The sequence below is a fragment of the Orycteropus afer genome, unplaced genomic scaffold (genome assembly GCF_000298275.1).
Source record: "Orycteropus afer afer isolate SDZICR_OR568_19922 unplaced genomic scaffold, OryAfe1.0 scaffold00084, whole genome shotgun sequence".
In the NCBI taxonomy this organism is placed as follows: domain Eukaryota; kingdom Metazoa; phylum Chordata; class Mammalia; order Tubulidentata; family Orycteropodidae; genus Orycteropus; species Orycteropus afer.
Window position 1 is genome coordinate 10680382 of NW_006921671.1, and position 27560 is coordinate 10707941.

The 27560-nt window shown below is 37.0% G+C and overlaps 1 protein-coding gene across 1 annotated transcript in view; it reads right to left on the reverse strand.

The window, feature by feature from the left end:
- The window catches only part of IFIH1 (interferon induced with helicase C domain 1), a 77437-nt gene that overhangs the window by 44295 nt on the left and 5582 nt on the right, over positions 1–27560 (reverse strand). Inside the window, exons 2-4 of the mRNA XM_007941846.2 lie at positions 26476–26644; positions 20718–20864; positions 5088–5192 (exon numbers count right to left, since the gene is read on the reverse strand). Coding sequence (XP_007940037.1) covers positions 5088–5192; positions 20718–20864; positions 26476–26644 — 421 coding nt within the window. The remainder of the gene's footprint in view (positions 1–5087; positions 5193–20717; positions 20865–26475; positions 26645–27560) is intronic.

Sequence of the window (27560 nt, forward strand, 5' to 3'; positions counted from 1 at the left end):
AGATTGGGTGATAAAATGCTTGAGAAAACATCAGTTTTTGAAATGAAACACTCAAATCATAAAACCTATCAATGAACACACAGAAAATTTTATAAATTTATAAATATTCAGATGCTATAGTATAATATATACATATAGGAGCTCTGGTGGCATAGGGCCTAAGGCATTTGACTGTTAACCAGAAGACTGGAGGTTCAAACCCATCAGCCACACCTTGGAAGGTTGGGCAATCTATTTCTATAGTAACACTGCCTCTGAAATCCAAGGAGGGGTCGCTATGAGCTGGATCTGACACGTCAGCAGGGGGCTATCTACATATAGTGAGTCCTTTTTCTCATTTGAGCCAACCAGACTGAACAGAAATGATATTCACAGGGTAGGGAAAACTCCTGTGCTAGCCTTTAATTCATAGGTTTTCACAGAACATTGAAAAATAACTGTATTGGTTAAATTGTGACTGATTATGCCATTTAGTTTAGATTGTCAGTATTGTGATCTTTATCACCTTCTTACATATCTCTATGTATTCATACATATTCTCCTGAAATCTAAAGCATAATATATTAAAAATATATACAATCAATATAGATTCATAATGAATTAAATATTTGTTTCCTAGCTCATCTTAACTTTAATTATCTAAATTTAAAATACTGATAAAATAGGCAATAAATACATTAATTTGTGGAAATTACAATAAATGTTTATAATATCTCTTGGCTTAACAATATCTTTCATTCAGAAGTGACCATATTTATCTATATTAGTGAGGGGTAAAAGATCTGAAAATGCATCCCTTATCATGTGGAATGCCAGAAAATTAATATTATATAGATCTAAAAGGCCACCTTCTGCTTCACACAGTTACAAAAAAAGAGAAAGAAATTACAGTGCTTATCAGTATTTCATTACACATGAAATGCGTGCTCTTTCTCCTATAAATAATTGCAATAAAACTAAACTAACACAATTCCATTAACTTCCACATAGTTGCTGATGGTTCCATTACAGTAACTGGATGATAATATTTAAGTGTGTTTTTACTTGCTGTCATAGTATTATCTGAACAGGTAGGAAAATTCACACCAAATACCACTTAGTAAGAGTTATTTACTAACTTGGCAGGAAGTTTGCCCTCTGTATGGATGAGTAAAGACAGATGCAATACATTTATGCTATCATTGGATCATCTGCTGATTTGTTTAATATGACTTTCATGAAAAAGCCATTCGAGATCACCAGAATTTAAAAATATACATTTGGGAATTTCCTTTCCATGACTGCTTTCAACCCTGTGGAAATTATAATAATTGGTTTTCTATTACATTTATGAAAGGTTCAAAAATATTTAAGGATACTATTACTTCTTTGATAAGTGGCTTTTATACATTATCAAAATCCTAATGTTCCATCCATATTGAGTACGTATCACTTAACTTTTCCAAAAAGCAAAGGTATTTGCAAAAGAAGCTGTATTTTAAATGGTGTTTTAACATCAAGATCCAGAAATTTATTTTGTCTAATTTGCTATTTAATCTAGGAAATTTGTTAAAAGATATCACCAAGTTCTCTTAGTTTTATTTCATTCTAGGCACATGTTTGCATTGATTTTAAAAAATGAAGTGCTACTTCCCTCATAATAATGGCATATATTTCTTAAATAATCATTTTTCCTTTTTGTCTTTCATGCTTACTATGACTGTATACTTGGGTAACAAAAAATAAAAAGAGAAATATGTAGCACATTCCTAAGTCTTTTCCAGGAATTTAAAACCAAGTCAAACAAGTAGATTATCAATATCACACACACATATTTGACATTTACTGCATAATAGATTTCAGAAAAGTCAGAATGCTAAAATGGCTATCACGTTTAAATTTTAACTCAAAAACCAAAGTCAAGATGTTTTACTGATATGTATCTAGTCATGTACCTACTATCATTCAGCAATAAATATTCACTGGGTGCTTATTCCATGCCATGCACTCCACCAGAATACAAACCTTATCCTCAAGGACTTTAGAGACTAGGGTAGTATACTGCTGCCACTAAAAACAGATGGATAGATGGATAGATAGTTCAATAACTTTCCATAGTTTGGAGTTCCTGTCAAATCTAGAAGACTTAATGGGTAGCCTCAAGTTTCAAAGAGAAGGGAAGAGTAGATATGGAAAAAAATGAGACTTGGATTCAGTGTGAGAGCAGCATGCAAAGAGAAAGAGCTGGGTGAGTGCTAAATATTCAGCCTGATTCTTGCCTCATCACATCTTCTGACACAGGGATGGAAGAATTTATCCTCAGCAGCAATGAAAAGAGAATGTTATCTTCTCCGTCAGCAGAAGGAGAGAACTAGGCTGGTGTCACTGAGCCAGGAACTGACTTCCTTCAAAAAATAAATGTTTGGGTTTCTGTTTGTTTGTTGTTTGTTTGATTTGGCTCTCTTTGAAAAGCAGAATCAATTAAATGCAATAAGTGAAAATGATATTTAAAATGTGCACAGGCTCTGAGTAACACTGTGCCTACCCTCTACAATAAATACTGATTGATCACCCTCAAATTACCCTATACCATATAAATGGTCAAAAAATGAAACCAAATAGGGTTTAAATAATAATATTCCATTGGAACTACACCATGTGGCAAATTTCATTCTCACATTGATTTTTGACAGCTGAGTTATTCTTGGAGAAAAAAGGTCTGTCACTGCATGTGTTTGAAATCGACAAAATATTCCTTTACCTATAGTATGTAACCACAGAAAAATACACATTCCAGCTGGACAAACATTAATAGGCACTCCCTCAAAATAGTAAGGAAATACTTTCTACATATCAGGCCAGTGTGTATTGCCAAGAATATTACTACTTTGTAAAAGCAGCATATCTCTCTGAAAATGGGAAGCAGGAAAAAAAAAATCTTCCCATAGTATAATTAGAGTATTTAAACTTTAAAAGTACAATTAATTATGCTTTACCATGGTACCAGACTTCTAATACCTCCATGAAGAAACATAATGTGTACGGGGTCAGCCTACAATCTTTATATCCTTCCAAATGACCTTTAAACAACAACAAAGCACAGGTAAAATAAGGTCCCTTTAATGTCAACCTCAAAGGTTGCAATATAATCCCAAGCATTATAATGCTTTTCAGTAATCCAATGTGTTTAATAGTCACCAATTTATTTAAATGGTTTTTTAAACTAATTTAATTTTCAGCCTATTCCTTACCTGAGGGTAAGGAATTTCATAATACTATGATTTCAGAATTTTACTACTCACTATGCAAAGTAATTCTTCATTACTAAATACTGACCCATCTAGAACATCAAGGGGTGACCCTTGAAAATGCGTTTGTCTTTCAAAATGTATTTGCTTTTGAAAATGTATTTGCTTTTCAAAAGTAGGTTGCATTCAGATTTATCACGTCTTTCATGCAACACTGAGGACGAAGAATCAGCAAATACTTCCATTTGCTAACAGCTCTATGTAGGCAAAATGCGCTGCACATAGAGAATCTACATTCAATATTTATTGAAAGAATATTGTTGAAAAGCCCTTACTTAGACAAACAAAAATTAGGATGAGGTCCAGAAGCTTAAACATTAAATATTGGTTCGAGTTATTTTCATCAATAGCATTTAATAGACATGTTAATAATTACATTTATCAGTTTTGTAACAAGCTTAGCAAAAAACAACTACAGTCCAGAAAAATAAGCACGTGGCAAGAACTTAATAAACACTGACTGAATTGAAAAGAAATGAATTAACCCTTTTTAATTAAAATGAAGGTTATGACTGACATTTATTGAATTGGGTTTTCACCGCCAACTGGTCCTAAGAGATTTTAAGAGGGTTACTATGATAAAAAAGAACATCAAACTAAAAGAGGTAGTGGGCCCTCATTTGGAAAGCTGTTAGGGTAGATAATCACCATTATTTAAATTATTTTGTCCTTTTAAGCTTCTTCTAGGTCTAAATTTCCCTAATTCTTTTGCTAATATAGGATAATCTGAGTATTTTCTACAATCACAGAACGAATTAACAATAATTTGCTGGCCATGCTGCAAAGCCTTTACTTTTAGTTGTTGTTTGTCGTTGTTAGTTGCCATCAAGTCAGTTCTGACTCACAGCGACCCCACGACCCCACGTACAACAGAACAAAACAGTGCCTTGTCCTGCACCATCCTCGCAACTGTTGCTATGCTGGAGCCTATTTTACAGCCACTATGTTTACCTACAATTTGTTCATTTTAATTATGAAATATTTAATTATGATATTCAAGCATATGGACAATATAGAAATATGTGTAACAGACACCCAAGGATCCATCCCAATATTTACAAGATAACAATATTGTACCTCAGTAGTAACAGTGGAAATACACATTCAAAGAATACAAAGAAAGTATTTGAAATCCATCAGACTGACAGAAGTTAAGAAGTCTAAGAGTGGAATTATCAGAAGTACGGGCAAATTGGAAACAAGCATTCGGGTTTATTATTGCTGGGTTACACAACCAATATAAACAGTAATTTGATAGACTCCTACTAAAGTTCTCATTTAGTGACCAAAATATTTTGCACACTCTCCTCCTATGCAAGTGATGTTTATAATAAGTGGTGCACTTTTGACTACACATGTAATTTCTAAGACTAAACATGTAATTTTTAAGAGGGAGTCTTTTGTCATATGCAGTTCTCTATAAACTCTTTATATTGATTATTTTTTTTTATATTTCAAGAAAAAGCAGGGTCTGGGAATAAATTTACAAAATAGAATATAGCTTTCAAATGCTGCCAAATTAATTGAAACAGATCTCATAAATGAAATAGATGGCATGCAATGTGGAATACGGCATAGCAAAAAGATATGTCCTGGATCGGTATTAATTGATTCTCGAAGACTTTTGTAAGTTGTACTTCTAAATAAGGTGAATGGCAAAGTTCCAAAACTACTTCACAGTAGAGAAGAATTGCTTTAATTGATAAATACATTAGGGAGGGTATGAACAGCCCCCATGCTTCCCACTATATGGTGTCTTATTTCACACTTTTTAAGGTTTACACAACAGTTAGGCAGTACCTGAATCACTTCCCATGGTGCCTGAATCACTGCCCATGTTGCTGTTATGTCCAAGACTTTCATCTAAGCAGCTGACACTTCCTTCTGCCAAACTTGTGTCTGATTCTGCAAAGGAAAACATTTTAAAATATTTTTAAAATATTTCTGAGAATAAACGTATTTTAACTGCACACCTCTACAGCACACAGTACTTACAGTTCAATGCAAGTGGAGAAGGCATTACCCAGACAATTCTGAATAAAAGGTAAGAGTTTCTGGCAAGCTACTGTAAAAAAAAATCCACTATGGATGAGCAGCTGCTGGGTAGTGAATCAAATACATATTATCTACTTAAAGTACTATACGTCCAATATGAGAGCTAGCGCAAAGTTGTAAGGATTTCTGACTTTTGTTGTCCCCGAGTATAAATTTTGCCCAAACAGTAAGTTTTAGGCTTGATAATATCTCACATAAGAAGTATTATACAGAATATATTGAGTTATTTTTATGTAAAGTGGCAAGGAATTAATAATGTGTATTGATGTACTCATATTACAAAATAGCAGTTCAGTGATAAATTTATAAACTCAGAAAGAATTTTCTTTTTGTGAGACAATATTCATTAAAGCCTGGCTTCACAGTACTAGAAACTTGTGTGAGGTTGGAAATAATTTATTTCTTTACTCTAATTAAACTCAGCTTCTATCAGTTATTGTTAAAATGAGTGGCAAGTCTTTTGCCACTTCACTTTTCCTCTTCACTTAGGAATCATTAGTCTCTGCTTTTAGTGCTCAGTATCAATTCCTTTTGAAAATCTTCTTTCCTTCGGGGGAAGAAGGAAAGAATTTACAATTTCCTTACAATTTATTTCCAAAGACTTATGCAACCTATTGTTAAACTGGTAAAAATAAATGAAAAGTGGTTACAAATGTTGGCTCTGGAACAGGAGGACTTGGGAAGCTTGCTACTCATTGAGCTGAAGTCCTCCTTATTTAAAATGGGGCTAATGTCACTTACTTCTCAGGATTTTGTAACCATTAAATAATATTAGCTACAATAAGTTCTTAGCATGGTAGCTTAATTGCTAGTGATTAAAAAATGAAATAAAAATCAAATAGTTGGTATGTTACTAGGGCAGGCATTTTGTTTAATAATGTTCTTACAATTAACATTCCATAATATTTATACTTGCTATATAATTATCATTTAATCCTAAAATACCACAACACAGTAAATAAATCATATTAAAGTAGACTTTAGCTATTTAAAATTAATCTGAATGTCATTCATTTAGAGCTGGAAATGGAAATGGATGGAAACCAGACACATGGTATGTCATCAGAAAGCATATCTGCAGAGAGATGATACACAACTCTTTCAAACAAGTATTCTCTTCATTTGTTAACCTGTTAATCTTTTCTAAAGTCAGGTTTATTGAAGTAAAATTTATATTCTTTTAATAGTCACCCATTTGAGATGTTTATTTTGATGCATTTGACACCTGTCTACAGTTATGTAACCACCATCACCATCAAGACAAAGTATATTTGATCACTCTAACACAGTTCCCTCATGCCCTTTTTGTAGTCAGTTCCCTCCTGCTAGCCAATAATTTAGTTTCTGTCCCTATAGTTTTGCTTTTTCCAGAATGCCAAATAAATGAATCCATACAGTATGAAGTCTTTGTGTCTGGCTTATTTACCTTAAGACCTTTGAGATTTATCCATGTTGTAGCATAAAAAGTAACTAGTCTCTTTTTATTGCTGACTAGTATTCCTAGTACCTCAGAGGTTAGCACTTGGCTGTTAAAAGGAGAGCCTGCAATTCAAACCCACATGCCTCTCTGCAAGAGAAAAATGAGGAAATCTGCTTCCATAAAGATTTATAGCCTTGGAAACCCTGTGGGGCACTTCTACTCCATCCTACAGGGCCACTATGAGTCAGAATCAACTTGATGGCAGTGGATTTCATTAGTATTCCAAGGAGCCCTGGTGGTGAATAGGTTAAGTGCTCAGCTGCTAGCCAAAGGGTTGGTGGTTCAAATTCACCAGCCACTCTGTGGCAGTCTATTTCCATAATCAAACCAAGAAAACCAAACTCACTGCCGTCGAGTCGGATCCCACTCATAACGATCCTTCCTTAGGTTTCTGACGCAGTATCACTACGGAAGTAGATTGCCCAACCCAAACCCACTGCCATTGAGTCAATTCTGGGTCATAGCAACCCTATAGGATGGAGTAGAACCAGCCCATAGAGTTTCTAAGGCTATAAATCTCAACAGAAACAGATTGCCCCATCTTTCTCCCACAGAGCAGCTGGTGGGTTTGAACCACTGACCTTATGATTAGCAGCCCCATGCTTAACCACAGCTCCAGCAGAGCTACTCCTGTAAAGATTATAGCCTTGGAAACCTTATGGGGCAGTTCTACTCTGTCCTATTGGGTTGCTATGAGTTGGAATCATCTTGATGGCAATGGGTTTTTAGTATTCCAGTAGGAATCTCTGATCAGCACAGATGGTTAAGTGCTTGACTACTGACTGAAAGGTTAGTTGTTTGAACTCACTCAGAGGTACCCTGGAAGAAAGGCCTGGCAATTTGCTTCTGAAAGTCCACAGCCTTGAAAATCCTATGGAGGGCAGTTCTACTCTGCCCACGTGGGGTTGCCAAGAGTTGGACTCACTCGATGGCAAATGTTTGGGTTTTTGGTTTTTAGCATCCCAATGAGTATCGTTTTGCAACAATGACCTTCCAGTTCGGATATGCATATTTAGCTTAGGAGTTACAGTGGAATTACAGACAATAGCATACAAATATGTAAGATATCTCTCTTAAAAGTTAAAAGAAAGCTGATAAGAAATTTGTGGAAAATCCTCAATGGACATACACACTGTTTAAGTATATTAGCACAACATAAATATACTAATGTGAAAATACTGTGCTTATCAGTTGTTGTATATTAGCTCTAAAACTCAGATTTGAGGAATCCCTTATGATCACACGGGAAAAACCTGCATTTCTCACTGAGAGATTTTAAATATGGCACTTTGCAATTCCCAGAGGTATGTCTTGTTAGAAACTCAGAGGCGAGTGTGGGAGAGAACTGTCAAGTAGAAGAGCTTTTTGGGCAGATGTACTGATGAAAAGAGAATATGAGTTATAAGGAAAAGGCAAGGTGCAAAATGAGATGGGGAAAATGTCATTTCAGGGATAACTCTAGATCTAGAAACACAGACTAAGATTTTTGAGGCAAAAAAAGTGAATCTTGACATGATTTTCGTTTGCTGTTGCTTTAAATGTAGTAAAGAGTGAAGACAACACCAAAATTACTGAAACATACTAGTAAGTATCATCTAAGATCTAACATTGTCTCATTACTTTTTCCACTAAGTGTAGTAAGAACAGAAATGACAGTTGATTTTCATTTCTTTCTCTAATTACTAGTAGATGAATCATAACCTTAAATTTACCCCATATATATGTAAAGTCAAGATTTCCCCAAGCTTGGTTCTAATATATGTAAAGTATAGGGGAGGTATTTATGCCATGTGCAAAAATAATTTATGAATATTAAAGAAAGTTGCTACCAAAAACAGAGTATTATTAATTAATTATCTGGATTATTTTGATCTAACAAATCTGCAATGTGCCAGGGAGACAGTGAACTCAGTGCTTTCACAGATACAATGTCAATTATGTTTTAATCTTGTGTGGTACATACCATTATCACATCAGTTTTACAGGTGAGAAACCAAAGCTCAGATAAACCGAAAAACCAAACCCACAGCTGTCAAATCGTAGCCGACTCTTGGCAACCACTCCTTGGGTTTCCGAAGCGGTATTACTACAGACAGTAAATTATCCAACCTTCCTTCCAAGCAGTGGCTGCTGGGTTTGAACAGCCAGCCTTCTGGTTAGCAGTCAAAATGCCTTAGGCACGATGCTACCAGAGCTCCTAAGGCTCAGATAAAGTAATTTACCCAGGTCACACAGCTATTACGTAGCAGAGCTGGGAGCCCCATTTTCTGAAATCAAGTCCAGCACTTCAGTGTGCTTCACCCAATACCAAGCATAGCCGATGATCTATTTGAAGTTTTGTAAGCAAGCAAACGATTCTGTATCCATAACAAAAAAAAAAAAAAACACTGCCATTGAGTCCATTCTGACACACAGACGCCCCATAGGACAGAACAGAACTACCCCTAAGGTTTCCAAGGTTGTAAATCTTTACGGAAGCAGACTGCCTCATCTTTCTTCCCTGGTGCAGCTGGTGGGTTCAAACCACCTACCTTTCAGCTAGAAGCCAAATGCTTTAACCACTACACCACAAGAGCTCCTTCTGTATAGTATTAAGTAAAATGCAAGGCTCTCTCACTCTCTCCTGTTTTTTTTTTCTTTCTTTTTAAACAATATATAGACATTTTCATTGTTGTGTCAAATTTTCTATTAATTTTGAAGCAAAGCTTATCTTTTCAAGAAAACAAAAGTTAGAGATTTTATTTTGTGAATTCCTGATTTCATTTTGATATACTTTCACTAACTTTACATTGAAACATCTACGTTTATTTTTAAACTTTTCTCTGCACACAAAGAAAAAAAGAAAAACTTGTGTCCTCATTGCACAAAATTAATTGCAATAATTCTGCTAAAGATAACTATGAAAATGAAAGAGAATATGCAGTGCTGTATTTCTTTGCCATTTTAAGGGGATATAAATCTCCAGTTTCTCCACACAAAAATAATTTTGTTTCCTAGGCAGCAAATTCGTATGCATTTTGATATTTTTTTGTGTTCATAGAAACAGAAATTAAAAGGAAATGCCTTTGATAATAAGGGATAATTTACTATACCTTCCCTACCACTGAGAATGTCTTCCCCAGAATTTTCCTCCCACATTCACTTAAAAATTATGTCACACACACACAAATACACACACTTACACACCAAAAAGCAAGATCAAGAAGTGTTTACATAATGCCAAAATTAAACCAATCCTTTGAGTTTCTAAGCCAAGAATTTCTGCAATTGATTTATACAGATTCTCTTGTTTCCTTCTTTGTACTTTTCAAAATATGTCAGTGTGGACTTAAATCCTAATGAATAAAGTCATATGTCTGTGATTTTAAAATAAACCAAACTAAAACACTGCTGTCTAGTTGATTCTGACTCATACCAAAACCAAACCAAACTCACTGCTGTTGAGTCAGATCCGACTCATAGCAACCCCTCCTTGGGTTTCAAAGGAGTTATCAGTAGGGAAGTAGACTGCCCAACCTTCTTCCAAGGACTGGCTGGTGGCTTTGAACTGCCAGACTTCTGGTTACCAGTCAAATGTCTTAGGCATTACGCTTACCAGAGCGCCTATAAAAAACAAACTCACTGCTGAGTCAATCCCGACTCATAGTGATCTCCTTTGGGTTTCCAAGGCAGTAAATCTTTAGGGAAGCAGGCTGCTTCATCTTTCTCCTCCAGAGCAGCTGGTGGGTTCCAACTTCTGACCTTTGAGTTAGCAGCAGGAAAATGCTTTAACCATTGTATCACCAGAACTCCTTTTAAAAAACCAAAACCCAAACCAAAATCACTGTCATGGAGTCAGATCCGGCTCACAGCGACCCCTCCTTGGGTTTCCAAGGCAGTATCACTACGGAAGTAGATTGCCCAACCTTCCTTCCAACGAGTGGCTAGTGAATTTGAACCACTAGCCTTCTGGTTAGTAGTCAAATGCCTTAATCGAAGCAAGTGAAGGCAGGATGTTGCTGTGAAAAGAACATGTATATAGAGTCAAATAGATCAGGCTCCAGTACTGAACTTAGCCACGGCTAATAAATAACTTTATCTTCTTTTTTAAAAAAATATATAAATAGTAGTTCCTACTTTCTCATTTATTGTGAAAATGATTCTGTTAGAACAAGAAAATGAATCTTCAAGACAAACACAGCATATATTCTGGTAAGGATGCTGCTTAAAGAGGTTTTAAATATTGCAATTATATTGTAAAACAAGTTTAGTTAGTTTCTATAAAGGTGTTATTTCCTCTAAGGAAAATATCAAAGCTAGTTATGAAACAGATTAGAAAATGGTGGTAATTTATAATTATTAAGGAAAACAGATATTTATATCAAAATCTATAGGACTGAAGGAAATTTATACTCAGAAGTAGGATTTTCTGTAATAAGTTTGCAAACAACACAAAAAAATAGTTTTGCTTATAATGGTAGTGTCTAAAACCAATCCATAAGCCATGTGAAAAACTGCTTCATTTTACAACCACATCTTGAAATTTTACTATTAAGGCACAAATATTAACTGGCATCCAAGAAATTTCATATTTAACATACCCCAAACCTTAAATACTTTAAAATATTTTTAAATCATTTAGAAACCAAAAATGTGGAAGTTAAAAAAAATTCAAACCAACGTCTTGGTGGAAGGCCTTTTTAGATTTATTGCCATGTAACGTCTGCCCTCTGCTGGAAAACGCTATTATAGCAGTTGGTTGACAAATAATGCTTCTTCAAAGAGCTAAGCTCAATTAGGTAACATACAAATTGGCTCTCCTATTCTTCCCAGGTAATGTCCCTTCAATTTTAAGCCTAGATGCATTTGTCACCCCACAGACATCTCTCCTTTATTTCCCCTTGCCTCAGTCTGTCATTCATTCTCCTTCCCAAAATGCAGGTTTACATTATAACAGGAAACAACACAAAGAGAAGGGGCCGCCATGCATAGCGAGAGCGAAGAAGACAAGCGCAGACAGCTCCTGGTCACCTAAGAATTAGTGCTTACAAGGCCTTCAAGTAGTCTCGTTCACTATTCATGGCAATTTTCTGTTTATTCCAATTCTGACCTCATGATGCATGTTAGCTTCTCTGTAGTCATCCCCAGTTAAAAAGCACTTGCCATCAAGTCAATTCTGACTCATGGGGACCTCATGCATGTCAAAGAAGTGTGTGTCACTGGGCTTGCGATGACTGATTATTCTGAGGTGCTTCGAATTCCAAACTTTTTGAGTAACCAAACATTAACCAGGTGCACCACTCAGGGATTCCTAGGTACCCCACCCTCCTGTATTTCAAGCTTAGAAAAGCAAACCTGAAATTCATCCTGGAACATCAAAGATTAGCCCCACAGCTTTAAGCACCAGTGCGGGAGAGGCATGTACACAGTAGCTTGGGCTTAAGTGTGCTCACTTCCATACTACTGACAATACATGTATCTTTTTCTTTTGAAATAATTTCTTCTCAATCTTTTTAGAGAGGAAATAGATCACTTTTATTTTCAGCTTTATGTATATGAATCTACATACACGTGCACACACACATATACATACACACACTCACATTTTGGTCTGTCAGATTTTGCTCTCTGTGCCAGGGAACATGTGTTCCCGCAGAATGGAGAGAAGCCACCTCCACCCACCTTGCACATTCTCTCCTGGATTCAAGCTTCTAGGAAATGAGTTCCCCAAAGAGAAAAATCACTCCCCTAGAGCCACAAGCCCACATGGTTATCCAGGGAGCTCCTCTTCCCCTGTTGATGGGATTTCTACCGCTGAAATGTTTCAGCCAGAATTAAATGTGAACTGTGTGCAATGATGCTGGCTTAAATGGTACCATCCATGCTCTTTAAGTCTTCCAAATTGGGTCTCAACACAGAAAGATAGCTACTAAAGTACAGGGTAGGAGCTCTGGTAGCAGAGTGCCTAAAGCACTTGACTGCTAACCAGAAGGCTGGCGGTTCAAACCCACCAGCCATTCCTCAGAAGGAAGGTTGGGCAATCTACTTCCGTAGTGATACTGCCTCAGAAACCCAAGGAGGGGTTGCTGTGAGGCAGGACCAACTGGACCGCACATAACAACAAAGTACAGGATTGGGAAAATAACCCGACCATTGTTGTGAGAATTACCCATTCATTGTCAGTCAGTTACAGAGGCAGGATGACCTCAAGTAGAGTCAAGTTACAAGTCTGTCCGAGTCAGACAGGAAGCAAGTTTTGGCAGGAATGAAGTTCAGGTATTGCAAGATAGAAGATGAGTTGGAAATCCCTTTGGTAATACCCTTTAAGAAGGGGTATGTGAGTTAAGCAGACTTGAGCAGATTTGAGGAATGTAGTAGAGAGATACATTTAAGAATTTATAGTGGCACTGTGGTTGAAGTACTGGGCTGCTAACCAAAAAGATAGCAGTTCAAACCCACCAGTTGCTCCGCAGGAGAAAGACAAGGTAGTCTGCTTCTGTGAAGATTCATAGCCTTGGAAACCCTATGAAGCAGTTTTACCCCATCCTAAGGGGTCACTATGAGTTGTTTTTGACTTGATGGCAGTGAGTTTATTTTTTTGATACGTTTTTTGGTTTTATAAACGCTTAACAATTGGCTCCTTTGTAGGGGTGGGGAGCCCTGATTTATAAATGTTTACCAATTTCCATGATGTAAACATTCTCACCATGGCCTATTTCAAACTACCAGCATGATGTCACCGAGCGAAGTAAGGGAAAAAAAGCACACACACAGTTCTTGCAAACTGATATGTGCTGGCTCTAGCACTCCACTAGATACAATTCGTTAATCAAGGACTCTCCTACAAACATAATCTGAGGTGATCACACATGCATTGTACTGGTATTTTGCAATTATCCAAACAATGAGCGATACACTTTTTTTTTTTTTTGCCTTAGGAAAAGCAATAGCTGAAATTACAATTAAGAGGAATGCATTTACTTTCATTGATCTTGCAAGCCTTATCTCCCACCACCCTTCTACACAAATGCTCCACTCTAGTTAAATTGTTCCCCTAAACACATTTTGACTTTTCCTTATACCTAAGCTTTTGCTCTTGATGTTCTTGCAACCTGGAATGCTGCCTACCACCTCTGTTTCCACATGCAAAACAGGACCCTTCAGGCTCAGAGGAAATGTCTTAAATTCCCTTTTTAGGAAGATTTCTCTGTTCAAATCTTCCACCTTTCACAAGTTGTCTTTCCTCACATTTTAGTATGTTGTTCTCATATCTCTTTTGCTATGGACATATGACTTGTTTTTTGCACGGAATTGTAAGTCCTTTGAGCGTAAGGCCAATGCCTCAGAGGTTGGTACCCTCCATGGTACAACCTGGCCGACTCATTGCCTTCTTCCCACTACTCTGGCTCCTAGTCACTCAACTCTTCACCAATATTCCAAAATAGAGAGTTGGCAAGGTCTTATAATCAAGTTAAAATTAAAATCATCACTTTTTGTTAAAACCCTTCTCTTAAAAAAAAAAAAAAAAAAAAACCTTTAGATATGTAGTCATAAAGGACATATATTCATGACATAATTCATGACAATAAAGTAAGCATTGACAAGCTATATTCTAGAGAGGTTTCCTTCTATCAACATACCAATGTCCTCATTCCTGAGATATGAACAGTAACTCTTCTAGAACTATTATGCAATTGAAGTCATATAACTGACCCACATGGCTCACAGTAGTTTTCATATAAAAGAAAAACTCCAAACCCACTGCCATTGAGACAATTCCAACCCCTAGTGACCTCCATTGGCTTTCTAAGGCTGTAAATCTTTATAGAAGTATATTGCTTCATCTTCCTCCCATGAAGCATCTGGTGGATTTCAACTGCCGACCTTCTGGCTAGCAGCCAAATGCCTTACCCACTATGCCACGAGAGTTCCTTTCAAATAAAAGAGAAACCTATATTATACTTTAAAAAACACCAATATAAGTCTCTCTTTCTCTTTCTTGGCTCAAAATAATATCTGCCTTTTGGATTGCCTCACTAGTACTGCCAGTTTCCAATAATGAATGGTAACTAAATTTAGAAAAGTATAAAAGATAGCTGTCTCAACTCAAACTTGAAACAGTATGTGTGATTCTGATACAATATTATTGTACACAACATTATGAATATCTTTCCCACTAAGCTCCCAAATGCTAGTACACTTATTTCTGAAGATTGTAGAAATCTCCACACTTCCAGAGGTCAGTATTATAGAGCATTATTCTGGCATTCAAGTACAAAGATAAATTTTGTGGCAGTTTTACAGAAATTAGTATAGACCAAATCTAAGATTGGACTTTGGTCTATAAAAAGGCAAAACAAAACAACAACAAAAAAAGCGCTATAACAGATTGGGCCAGGGAGAAGGAGGCTGTTTTATAAAGGTCAATTTTTAAACCCCTCCTACAGAACATGATCTATGCAAAATATATCCACAATATATTCCAAAGCATAATGTCACCGGATAAACCTAAGGAGTGGAACATATGGGGAAATATGAAAAAGAAGGTATTAAAGTCTGAAAACAAGCAGGTTGGTAAGCTCATTAGCTGGGGTGGAATTTTAAAATCTTCACGTGAAGGAATATATAAATCAAAATATACACATGCATTCACAGTCATGCGCACATGACACTGTACAGTGTTACATTATCATGTTCCACACTGGAACAGAGGAATTTTGTTCTCTTTACAAATGTACAAGTGCCCTCTGCTGGTCGACCGTAGGAATTAGCATTTTTCAGTGAAGTCACAACAAGGAGATCCAGTATAGAAAGATAAATTTGGGAGACTTTCTGTTCAACTTTCTGTTCAACACAAAAATAACTTTATTCCAAATGCAATAAATTTTGCTTAGTTTTAAATCTCATTTAGTTTGATTTCATTTTATTACAGAATATTAAGTTGTAAAATTTGCTGCTGTTGGTTGCTGTGAGTCGATTCTGACTCACCCTGACCCCAAGTAAGTAAATAATTAATATTTGCATGCACCAAGATTACTATGCACTGATAAAAATTATTTTAGAAACAAGTTCATAAATAAATATTAGAAAGGTCTTAATCTAAAATTAGAAAGAAGTTGAGTTTCACCTCCTTTTTTTCCTTCTTTTTGCACATAAAAATTCATACTTACAGAATGTGTGAAGCTTAAATAACAAGTTTTTTCAATGCCAGTTTGGTAGCTGTATATGAAATCTTAACCCAATGTATTAGAATTCAACAAAAAGATTAGATATTATCAATATCAGTAAGTTACACAAAACACACAAAATGCATATTAGAGAGTATGGAGTATTTTCAGTCTTATTTTGATTATTAATTACATCAAAAAGTGCATATGTAGGCAAATTCTCTCGATAGTAAATTTTGCAATAAAAAAATCAAAAGAATTCCAACAATTTAATTGGGTTAATGCCCCTGAAAAGTTATTCATACCAGTAATTTAGTCTGACGAGTAACATGAATATGAACATATACTTGGAATGATGCACAGCATTTATCAATAGAGGTGCCGAAGGCCTAGAATGAAGACACTACATTTTCTGAAATAAATTGTTCTTGTTATGGTCCTGTTATTGCTCAGGAGCTCTGGTAGCATAGTGCCTAAGACATTTGACTGCTAACCAGAAGGCTGCTGGTTCAAACCCACCAGCTACTCCTCGGAAAGAAGACTGGGCAATCTACTTCCGTAGTGAAACTGTCTCAGAAACCCAAGGAGGGGGTCGCTATGAGTTGGATCTGATTCGATGACAGTGAGTTTAGTTTTTTTGGTTTTGTTATTGCTTGGAAAAGGTTCAGAATGGATTGAATCAACCTATTAGCAAATACACATGACAAATCCAGACATTACTAGGATCCTACAAACCAAAGACTGTGAAATGGTAGGGTCCTCAGATTACTGTACAGATTACTATACTCCTTCTTGTTTTTGGACTATTGTGTGTTTTAATACTCTGTACTTTTCTTTCATAACACTTACAGGGAGGTAAAGCTGTATAGCTACTACTGTTTGGCTTACACCACCACCAGCGGAAAGTTCCTTGGGGTCAAAAGCATATCTGTTTTGTTCCCCACTGTATCCACAGTAGGAGGTCTGGCTGCTAATAAAAGGTTGGGGGTTCCAACCTACCAGCAATTCCCTTGAGATGGTCTACTTCGTGACAGATTTACCCTATGGGGCAATTCTACTCTGTCCTATTGGGTCTCTATGAGTTGGAATCAACTTGATGGCAGTGGGTTTGTTTTTTTGGTTTGATATCTACAATACTGAACACAATACCTGGCTCATGATAAACCAAAACATGAGCCAGGTATTACATTCAGATTGTGGATATCAAACCAAAAAAAACAAACCCATTGACATCAAGTTGATTCCGACTCATAGTGACCCTATGGCACTAAGGAGAACAGCTCCATAGGGTTTCCAAGGCTCTAAATCTTGTGGAAGCAGACTCCTCAACTGTCTTCTGGAGAACAGCTGGTGGGTTTGAACCACTGACCTTCTGGTTAGCAAGAGAATGCTTTAACCACTGCACCACCAGAGCTCCATGGCTCATGAGTTTGGTATTTGTTCAATGAAAAGAAAGGAGGAAGGGAAGTTTGAGAGAGTGGGATAAGAGAGGGAACTCAGAAAAGGGGGAAAAAAGCTTTCTGTTCTGTAAGGTCATTATTAAGGAGCTCTGATGGCACAGTGCCTAAGGCATTCTGACTGCTAACTGAAGGCTGGTGGTTCCAACCACCAGCTACTACGATTTATCATCTTGGAAACCCACTGGGGGTCTCAATGAGAAGGAATCGAGTTGATGGCAGTGAGTTTGGTTTGGTTTTTTAAGGTCATTATTAAGAAAATATAAAGTTACTTTCCTCCCGCAAGATGAATCTTTAATAAACCAATTTAACAAACCAAAAAAAAAAAAAAAAAAAGACCAAACTCACAGCCATTGAGTTTGATCCGACTTATAGTGACCCCTCCTTGGATTTCCAAGGTGCTATCGCTACAGAAGTAGATTGTCCAGCCTTCCTTCCAAGGAGTGGCTGGTGGGTTTGAACCGCCAGGGGTTAGGTTGGCAGTCAAATGCCTTAGGCACTACACCATCAGAGCTCCTAAGCTATTTAATAGTTAAAAGAAAAAAAAGGAAAAGAAGTTTGTGCCTTTAATTTAGTCCACTTTGAGACTCAGAATCCTCAATAAACAAACTACAGGCTGAGGAGATGCATTAGTCTGTAAACCCATGATAAAGAGCAATCATTTGAGTTCCAGAACAGAACACCTCCCCACCTCAGACTTGTCTTCAATTCTTTCCAGTATGAATTTAGAAAATGCTGCTAATCCACGGAGATGTCAGGTAACCTACCAAGGACGCTTATTAAAATGTGAAAATGCCACATCCAAATATGAGATTTTGAAATTCCTATAGAATTATGATTTCTGAAGGAAAGCACAGATGCACAAAACAAAAACTAATTTAGAAAAAAAAATCTAGAATTCAATGTTTAAAACTTTGCTATTCTATCAATTAAAACTTTAATACTTAAATTGTATTCCAGGATCAGCAGCACCAAACAACCTCTGGGAGTCTGGGATGCAGAATCTCAGGCCCACCCACGATCTACTGATTCAGAATTTACATTTCAGTAAGACCCCCTCCTCCTGGGATTCTGAAGCACACTAAAGTTTCAGAAGATTGCATTTTAAAAAAATAAAAACTCCATCAACAAGTCTATGAAAAAATATTAGTACTATCTGTGTCAAAGGGATGGTATCCTATATATGCAGATGGTTCATATAAATCAGCAAGAAGAAAATAAATACCCTAATAGAAAAATAGATAGAAAATTAACAAAAAAGAAAACAAACTTGTTTATGTCTTTCATTGTATCTAACAGAATGTTTTTCACTAGAAATCAGAAAATTCAAATTCAAGTAAAATACTATTTTTATTAATAATGAAATTGGCAAAGATGGAAAAGAATGGTATTATCCACTCTCGTGGAAAAGAATTCAAGGAAATAGGCACACTTCTATACTGCTGGAGAATATGTAAATTGGTGAAAGTTTCTGGAAGAAAGTTTGACATTAACTATGGAATATCTTAAAATTGCATAAATCATTTGACCCAGCACTTGCTATTCTGTGAATTTGTTTTCAAGAAATATAAACTGAGACATATGCATGAAGAGTTATCAGCATTATTCATGACAGTGGAAATTTAGAAACATCCTGAGTGCTCAACAATAGGCAGTACCATTACAGAAGTAGATCACCCAATCTTCCTTCTGAGGAGTGGCTGGTGGGTTTGAACTACCAGGCTTCTGGTTAACACTACACTACCAGAGCTCCCAATTAAGTATAATGCATCTAAATGGTGGCATTATTATTCAACCACTAAAAACCATGCTGTAGAAGAATATTTAATGCACACAAGAGGAATGTCATTATATATACATATCCAGGTATGAAAACAATTGGAAAAGCAGATATCCAAATGGTAATAGGAATATACACACAGACATACTGTTGAAATATGGGTGACATTTTTATTTGTCTATTTTTCTGTCTTTCAAATTTTCTGCAACACAGATTTATTATTTTGGTAAGTGGAAAACACAAGATTTTGCAGTGGTATACTAGAGTCAGTTTATACTGACCTACAAGAGCCCAACTGTTAAACTTACAGTATTTTCATGAGTTAGCTGAAAAACACACCCATTATTACAGATAAATCATGTAAACTTACTATTAAAAAACAAAGGTAATAAATGCTTAAAACTCATCACTTCTTAATAATGTTACTATTATTTATGCTGAGATTATTTATTATCTATTATATCTGTATGGTGGAAATGCTATATAATGGTATGCTAATGTGTATTCCCAACTCTGTGTTCAGCGACATCATGGTGGAGGCTTGAAATCACCCTTACTGGGAGTATTTACACTATGGAGCCTGGCAAACAATAAAATCAGGACTTTTCTCCTTCCTTCAGAGTGATTAAGGCATCGGACTGCTAACCAGAAGGTTAGTGGTTCAAACCCACCTGCCACTCTGCAGAAGCAAGACTGGGCAATCTACTTCCATAAAGATTTACCACTTCAGAAACCCAATGGGAGTTGCTGTGAGTTGGAACCGACTCAATGGTAGTGGGTTTAGAGAGCCAGTTGTTAAACGTTTACCAGCACAGCACCAACTTTAAGCAACCACTTCTTGTAAAAACAGAGTATGGCCCTTTTGCAGAGGGGTAGGGGAAGGGGACCCTACCCTTCCTATATAATGATGAGCAAATTAGAGAGGGGAAACGATAAAATTACTTTGGATTCCTTCAGGGCTGTTTCAGTGTCAAAAATGCAGACATGGCAGCATCTAATTCTCACAGTGATCAGTTACTTCAACTCAAGCTAGCCCTAGTTTAGAGTTCACGTTCCTTTTTAAAGTCTTAACCTAGGCATCTATAACCCCTCTGAACCTCTATGGGATTCCACAGGCTACAAAAATAGGGAAAAGGATAACTGCCCTATATACTCTCAAGTTTTAGATGAATGAAATTAGTTATATATTTGAAATACTTTGTAAATCATGAAATATAAGACATGCTCCTGATATTATTTATCACATTATAAGGACCACATAAACTTAATGTGCTCATATTTATCATATACTCATGCTGTACAAGTTTTATAAAACTTTGTAGCCACAAAAGCAAAATTATTTTCATTTATTCTCCTCTAAAATATTATTTTAATAAAAATGCTCACAAAATGCCAAAGCCCAAATTTTCTCCCTCTGTTTAACAGATCATGATGTCATCAGTGCCAATAATTTTTTCTGGAAATAATCATCAGTGTATGTAAAGTATTGATAATTATATGTGTTTCAAGTACCTGAAACCACTGAAGAATCTGCAAAAGATGATTCTGATGAAATATTTTCCATGTCCCAGACATCTTTCTCTGAGATTGGCTGATCTGAGGCAGAAAGAAGTGGCTCTTTAGGTTCAGGATCATCTCTTTGTGATAAGTTCTCAGTCTCTGTGAATAAAAGCATTAGAATGTAAACAGTAGTACAAGGTAAGTTTATTTGTTGTTTGATACAGTATAAAAAACAAATCGAACTCAGTGCCATCCAGTCAATTCCGACTCATAGTGACCCTCATTGGGTTTTCTAGGCAATAAATCTTTCGGAAATAGATTGTCCCATCTTCCTTCCATGGAGTGGCATAACTGTTACTGTTATCTTGAAAATAAAATGGGTGCTCCTAATAGAAGTTTGGGAGCTCTGGTAGCATAGTGGCTAAGACACTTGCCTGCTAACCAGACGGCTGGTGGTTCAAACCCACCAGCCACTCCTCGGAAGGAAGGTTGGGCAATCCTACTTCCGTAGTGATACTGCCTTGGAAACCCAAGGAGGGGTCGCTATGAGTCGGGTTTGACTCAACGGCACATAACAACAACAACAACACAATAGAAGTTTACCTGAATATACTTAAATCCTTTGAATTACCTGAACATACTCAAAGCTTTTAACCAATATAAACAGCTGTTACCGTTATTTGGGAGAAAGGCCTGCTGACTTGTTTTCATAAAGAGCAGACACAAACAGTACAACCAGGAAAACCCTAAGGGAGGCTCTACTCTATCGCATGGGGCTGCTCTGAGTTGAAAATGAATAGACAGCAACCTAACAACAATTACTATTTTAAAATTAAAAAGGGGGTCCCTAATAGAGATTGACCTATTCTATTTACTTGTTTACTTCAATACTTTGACATTTTGAAAGATTCAGAACATGGTTTGTGATATGCCACAGTAATTTCATTTTTAATATGGACACAGTGAATGATTATTTCTGATGACCAGATTTTATCTAAAAAGACAATACAGAATTCTGCTAATCCCAAAGAAAGTGAGATAGTTTCCCAGGTGACCAGCATCTTTTAAAGAGCAATTCACTTATTTAGTAATACAAAGTACATTGAAGGCTGAATTAATGGGAATGCAAATTTGGTGACTTTTTTCTTTAGCTTGTGCTCTTGCCATTTTGTTTCCTCACTGTGTGTTCTATTCAAGATGTACATCTGTTTAATGTCAGCCTAAATTCATATATTCTGAATTCCTGGAGATTTCTTTCTTTTTTTAATTCAATGAAAAAGCCTGTGTTCTTCCTTTATCCTTCAGTCCATCCCTCCCTTCCCACCTTTCTTCCTTCACCCAAGATGTCAATGTTTTATTAAGGCCTATATGGTATACAAAGGAAAACAAGAATTTCTATCTTTCTGAAAGTACAACCTATCAGAGGAGACTGATGCCATAAGGGAAATAATTCCTTAAAGTATCCTTTGAGATTACCATCCTAAACAGTAAGAGAGGGAGCTCTGGTAGCGTAGTGCCTAAGGCACTTGACTGCTAACCAGAAGGCTGGAGGTGCAAACCCACCAGCCACTCCTCAGTAGGAAGATGGGGCAATCTACTTCCATAGTGATACTGCCTCGGAAACCCAAAGAGGGGTCACTATGAGTTGGGACCAACTCGATGGCACATAACAACAACAACAAACAGTAAGGGAAAATCATATCCAGCTGTGTATCGAGAATTTTCTTAAGAATATTGCTATGACTTTAGACAAGAAGCCAGCTTCACACTGTTGGACCTAGGTATGAAGTATGTTTGGGATTTAAAACTGTAATAGATTGTAACTGACACCTTGTTTTTGGCTTACCATAGAAGTTCTTCATATGTTGTTGTTGCTAGTTGTTGTTAAGGCAATTCCAACTTATCGCACCCCTATGTGCTGCAGAGAATTGTTCCCTAGCGTTTCCTTAGCTGTAATCTTTTCTTTTCTTTTTTTAAATTTTATTGTGCTTTGGGTGCAAATTTACAGGGCAGAATTTGTTTTACATTCCACAGTTTGTGTCCATTTGATTTCACACCCTGATTACCATCCGCCCTCTATAACAAACTCTCCTCCCCTCCCGTTCCTGTGACTACCCCCTCCCTGTGCCCTTCTTAACTATACATTCTTATCTCTCCAGCTTTCCCTCTATGTCAATGCTGCCTCTCTGGTGCCCCATGGCCGATTGCTCTAAGGGGTTTATTTCCCTAGACTGGGTGGGTGCATTGCCCTGGGATAGGTACTCTGCATGTAGGTCTTTCTACTGTTGGGCTGACAGCCAACACATGGGAGTGAGTCCAATTCTAGGCCTGAAGGGTAACCCGGGGCCACGGTCTTGTCTTGGTCTGGGGCTTCCACCAGACTCTATCCAAGCAGTAATTCTGGTCTTCTTTGCGTTTTTGGATTTTGTTCTGCATTTTTCCTCTTACTCCATGCAGGATCTCCAGGCTTGATACCCTTCCGAGCAGCTAGCACTGGCAGCTGGGCACCATCTAGTTCCTCTGGTCTTGGGGTCCAGCATCTCCTTGGACTAATTGTTTCCAGATGCCCTTGATTTTCTTCACTCTTCTTTGCTTCAGATGAGAGGAGATCAATAGTTGCATTTCAGATGGCTGCTTGGAAGAACTTAAGACCCCAGTCTCCAAAGCAGGTTGTAGAATAAGACTTTTATGTACTATGTTGTGCCAATTGAGCTTGGTGTCTCCTGAGACTATGGTCTTGAGTCGGCAGGTCCAGTGATTCTTTCGCTCAAGGTGTATGGTTGTCTCTGAGAGGCTACTCCAACTCTGTCCTCTGTTGCCTCTGCAATGCATGTGGCTAGTTCTGCAGCACAAGTGCACATGCAAGACTATCCTCAACCAAATCTATTCTTAGCCTAGGGTATATTCCTGTTCGCCAACTCCTACCTGATTTTCTCACTTGTCTATGCATTTATGTGTAGCCTGGTGTTTGGTGTTAGTGGTAATGCAGTATTGTACATATACTTGTATTTGCCTCTGTTATCTATATTTTATGTGCATGTCCTTCCTTTCCCCAATGTCATCATGTTGGTCACAGACTCTTTCCATACCATCCCTCCCCTCAATCAAAAGGTGTAATCTTAATGGAAACAGATTGCCAGGCTTTTTTAAAATTTTTTTCCCACAGGGCCACTGGGTGGGTTCAAACTGCCAACCTTCAGGTTAGCAGTCAAGTGCAAACCATTTGCACCATCTAAGGACTTTTACATATATTAAATCACTTAAACCTTAAAAAGGAGTCCTGCTCAACAAAAGGTCAGCAGTTGGAACTCACTAGCAGCTCTGTGGGAGAAAGACATGACAGTCTGTTTTCATCAAGATTGTTGTTGTTGTTATGTGCCGTCGAGTCAGCCCTGACTCATAGCAACCCCTCCTTGGGTTTCCGAGGCAGTATCACTACGGAAGTAGGATTGCCCAACCTTCCTTCCGAGGAGTGGCTGGTGGGTTTGAACCGCCAGCCTTCTGGTTAGCAGTCAAGTGCCTTAGCCACTATGCTACCAGAGCTCGGGGCAGTTCTACCTTGTCCTATAGGGTCACTCTGAGTTGGAATCAATTTGACAGCACACAACAACAACAATCCTCAAAATAACCCTTGTTTGCTTTTGTAAGTTGCCATCAAGTTGATTCCAATTTATGGAGACACCAGGATGTAAGAATATTTTTACCCTTCTTACACAGAAGATGAAAATGAGGCATAGAGAGGGCAAGTACCGGGTCACCTGTCCAGGTAAGCGAAGGATACAGGATTTGATGGATGAGTGCCTGGACCCAGAGCTTGGATCCTAATCACTACAATAAACACAGCTAATGTTGTTCTGGCCATCATGACCCAGCAGAAAAATGCCTCTAACTGAGAAGGACTTTTTAACACAGTTATACTTCATAACAGAAACAGAAGCAACGGCAGCAGATACTCTGGAAGTTGCTGGTGGACAAATCCTATAATTATTGCCTGATATCTTAAAGCTAGATCGATCCCCTCCAACTCAGTAAGGTCCCCAAATCCTTGAGTAATTCCAGAGAGAAGGGAGAGGTGCAATGAGCATCTAACTTTCTGGGTATCTCAAACATAGTGCACCACACAGCATTTTTTAATTTGTTTGTTTTAGGTGGAAAAAAGGACCATGCCCAAGTATCTTGATTGTATTTCACTCACTAGGATTAATTTGCACAAAAGTTCATCAATGCCATTTTATAATTCATTAAATTTTTTAGGTAACTTGTAACAAAAATATTTGTCTCTATCTCTGTCTCTCTGTGTTTATTTCTCTTCAGAGATATGTGTGTACATGTGCATGAGGACACATGCTCATACATAAAAAAACCCAAGCCACTGCCATTAAGCAGATATGAACACTAAAAAAAACACTGCCACTGATTCATGGTAATCCCATGTGTTATAGAGCAGAACTTCTCCACAGGGTTTTCTTGGTTATAATCTTTATGGACAGTTCAACAGGACTTTTCTTCCATGGAGCCTCTGTGTGGGTTCGATCTACTAACCTTTAGGTCAGTAGCCAACTGAAGACTGTACCACCCAGACTCCTTTTATATACATATATACCTGTATTTCAAACTATTGGACAAAAAAAGAAAAAGACATTTCATAAGTACAACATAACATAGCATAACAAGCTGTTTATGCTAATCGAGTAACTGTACTTTATTACTCAGATTTATTTTCTTTTATAGCACTTATGACTAGCTGTTTTTATTTTGTAAAATTAATTTCAAAAATTGTTTACATTCCTTTAGAAAGTGTCATCTATGCAAGCACGGACTTACTTGTATGTCTTGTTTGAACCTATATCCCTAATACCCGGAACTGTCTGGCACCTACTAGGTACTCAATAACTGTTAGTTGAATGATTGACTGAATGAGATAAGTGAAATAACTTTCTGAGGATTATAATTCATTTAACTCCTTTATTGCCAATTAACTTTTAATTTATATTACATATGATATTCTTAAAAATATATAATGCAAACTAAGAAAAGAAAAATAAGATGGTAATTTCACATGAGTTTACTAATTAAACAAGTAAAAAGGCTATAAGATGTTACTATTATTAAATAATTTTTTAAACTCACAGTAAATAATATCAATGTTGGCAATTACATTTAAAAAAAAAAAAAACTCACTGCCATTGAGTTGATTCGACTCATAGCAACTCCTCCTTGGGTTTCAAAAGTATCTTTATGGAAGTAGATTGCCCGATCTTCCTCCCGAGAAATGGCTGGTGGGTTTGAACTGCCAGCCTTCTGGTTAGCAGTCAAATGCCTTAGGCACTACGTTTTCATCAAATACTTAATAAATTGCTTAAAAATTCATATAAATGCTCAGAAGAATATGCAACAGAATTATAATAACAACTAAACTATTTTATTCCCATTTATTTGTGCACACTTAATGTTCAAAATATCTTGATAGAAGTTTCAGGCAATCTCCTTGTTTTCAAAATAAGATGATAATAGAAAGAAAATTGGGCTAGAATTAACACCAATATTCCCACCCAGTTTGCTGAGTTTTGTGGTCTTTAGAGAGTCAATCTTTTCCCAGGTATCTGTTTCCTTATTAGTAAAAGGATTGAAACAGACGCGCTCTCAAATTTATACAGTTTTAAAATTCTGACTCTAAATTCCCAGTGTTTGACATTGTGTCTATAGGTTTCATTAAACTCTCAATTACTAGGAAAATGTGCAAAATCTTCCTTAGCAAAATTAGAAATACCTGCATTGCTTTCAAAGCAACTGGGGCCTGTTAACTCTAGGACAAGGTTATTATTTCCTGTTTGATTCAAAACCATCAGAAATGTAGAAAACCAGTTGTCTTTCTGCACAATTCTTTTCAGTAGCTCTCTTATGCCTGATTCATTTCCATAGGTTTCTGCAGCAGAAATCTGTTTTAAGAGAAAAATAGAATTAAAGGAGATAAAATATCTTCTGAAAAAACTTAAACAGGAACTACTCATCAGAAAAACTGAACAGTTAGTGTAAGTATAAATAAAAGGTTAGATTAAAACACTAAAGAAAAACAGCAATGCTACTTGTAGTAGTTTTAAATCAGGGGTGGGATTCTCTGGGCAAAGCACCCTTTTAAATGTGTTCCATTTTTCCTTTTTTAAATAAAGATAATGAAGTATTAACACCTGACACTTAGGAAATAAATGTTTTACCTTAGCCATTCTGAGTAACAGGTGCAAGAGAATGTGTCTAAAACCATGTTTTGTCTATTTGCACCAATTTCTTTCTGTATGTCTAAAACCAAACAAAAAAAACCAGCTGCTGCTGAGTTGACCCTAACTCACAGCAACTCCATGTGCTCAGAGTAGAACTGTGTTCCACAGGGTCTTCAAAGCTGTGACCTTGATCCCTAGCCATCCTTTCCAGGGGTTTCTGGGTGGATTCAAACTGCAAAACTGTCTGCTAATAATTGAGCACTTAACCATTTGTGCCACCTGGGGAACCACTGAGACTATGGCCCCTCGCTGCCCTTCAGGTCTGGAATTGAACCCACACCCGTGGTTTCCAGCCAAACAAAAGACACGCATATGAGTTGAACATGTACCTGAAGTAGATACACTTGTTGGAGAGAACAATCATGGAAGAAAGAGGGGCTGGTTATGCATAGGGAGACAGTTCAAGGGGCAGGAGTGTGTGGAGGGCTGGACACAGGGAAGAAGTAACTATTGGGAGGAAGTGGGAGGGGAGCTGTTGCATTGGGGTAAATTATAGTCAATGTCATGAGACAACGTGTATGTGAACTGCTGTATGGAAAGTGAGTTTGCTCTGTAAACTTTCACCCAAATCACAATC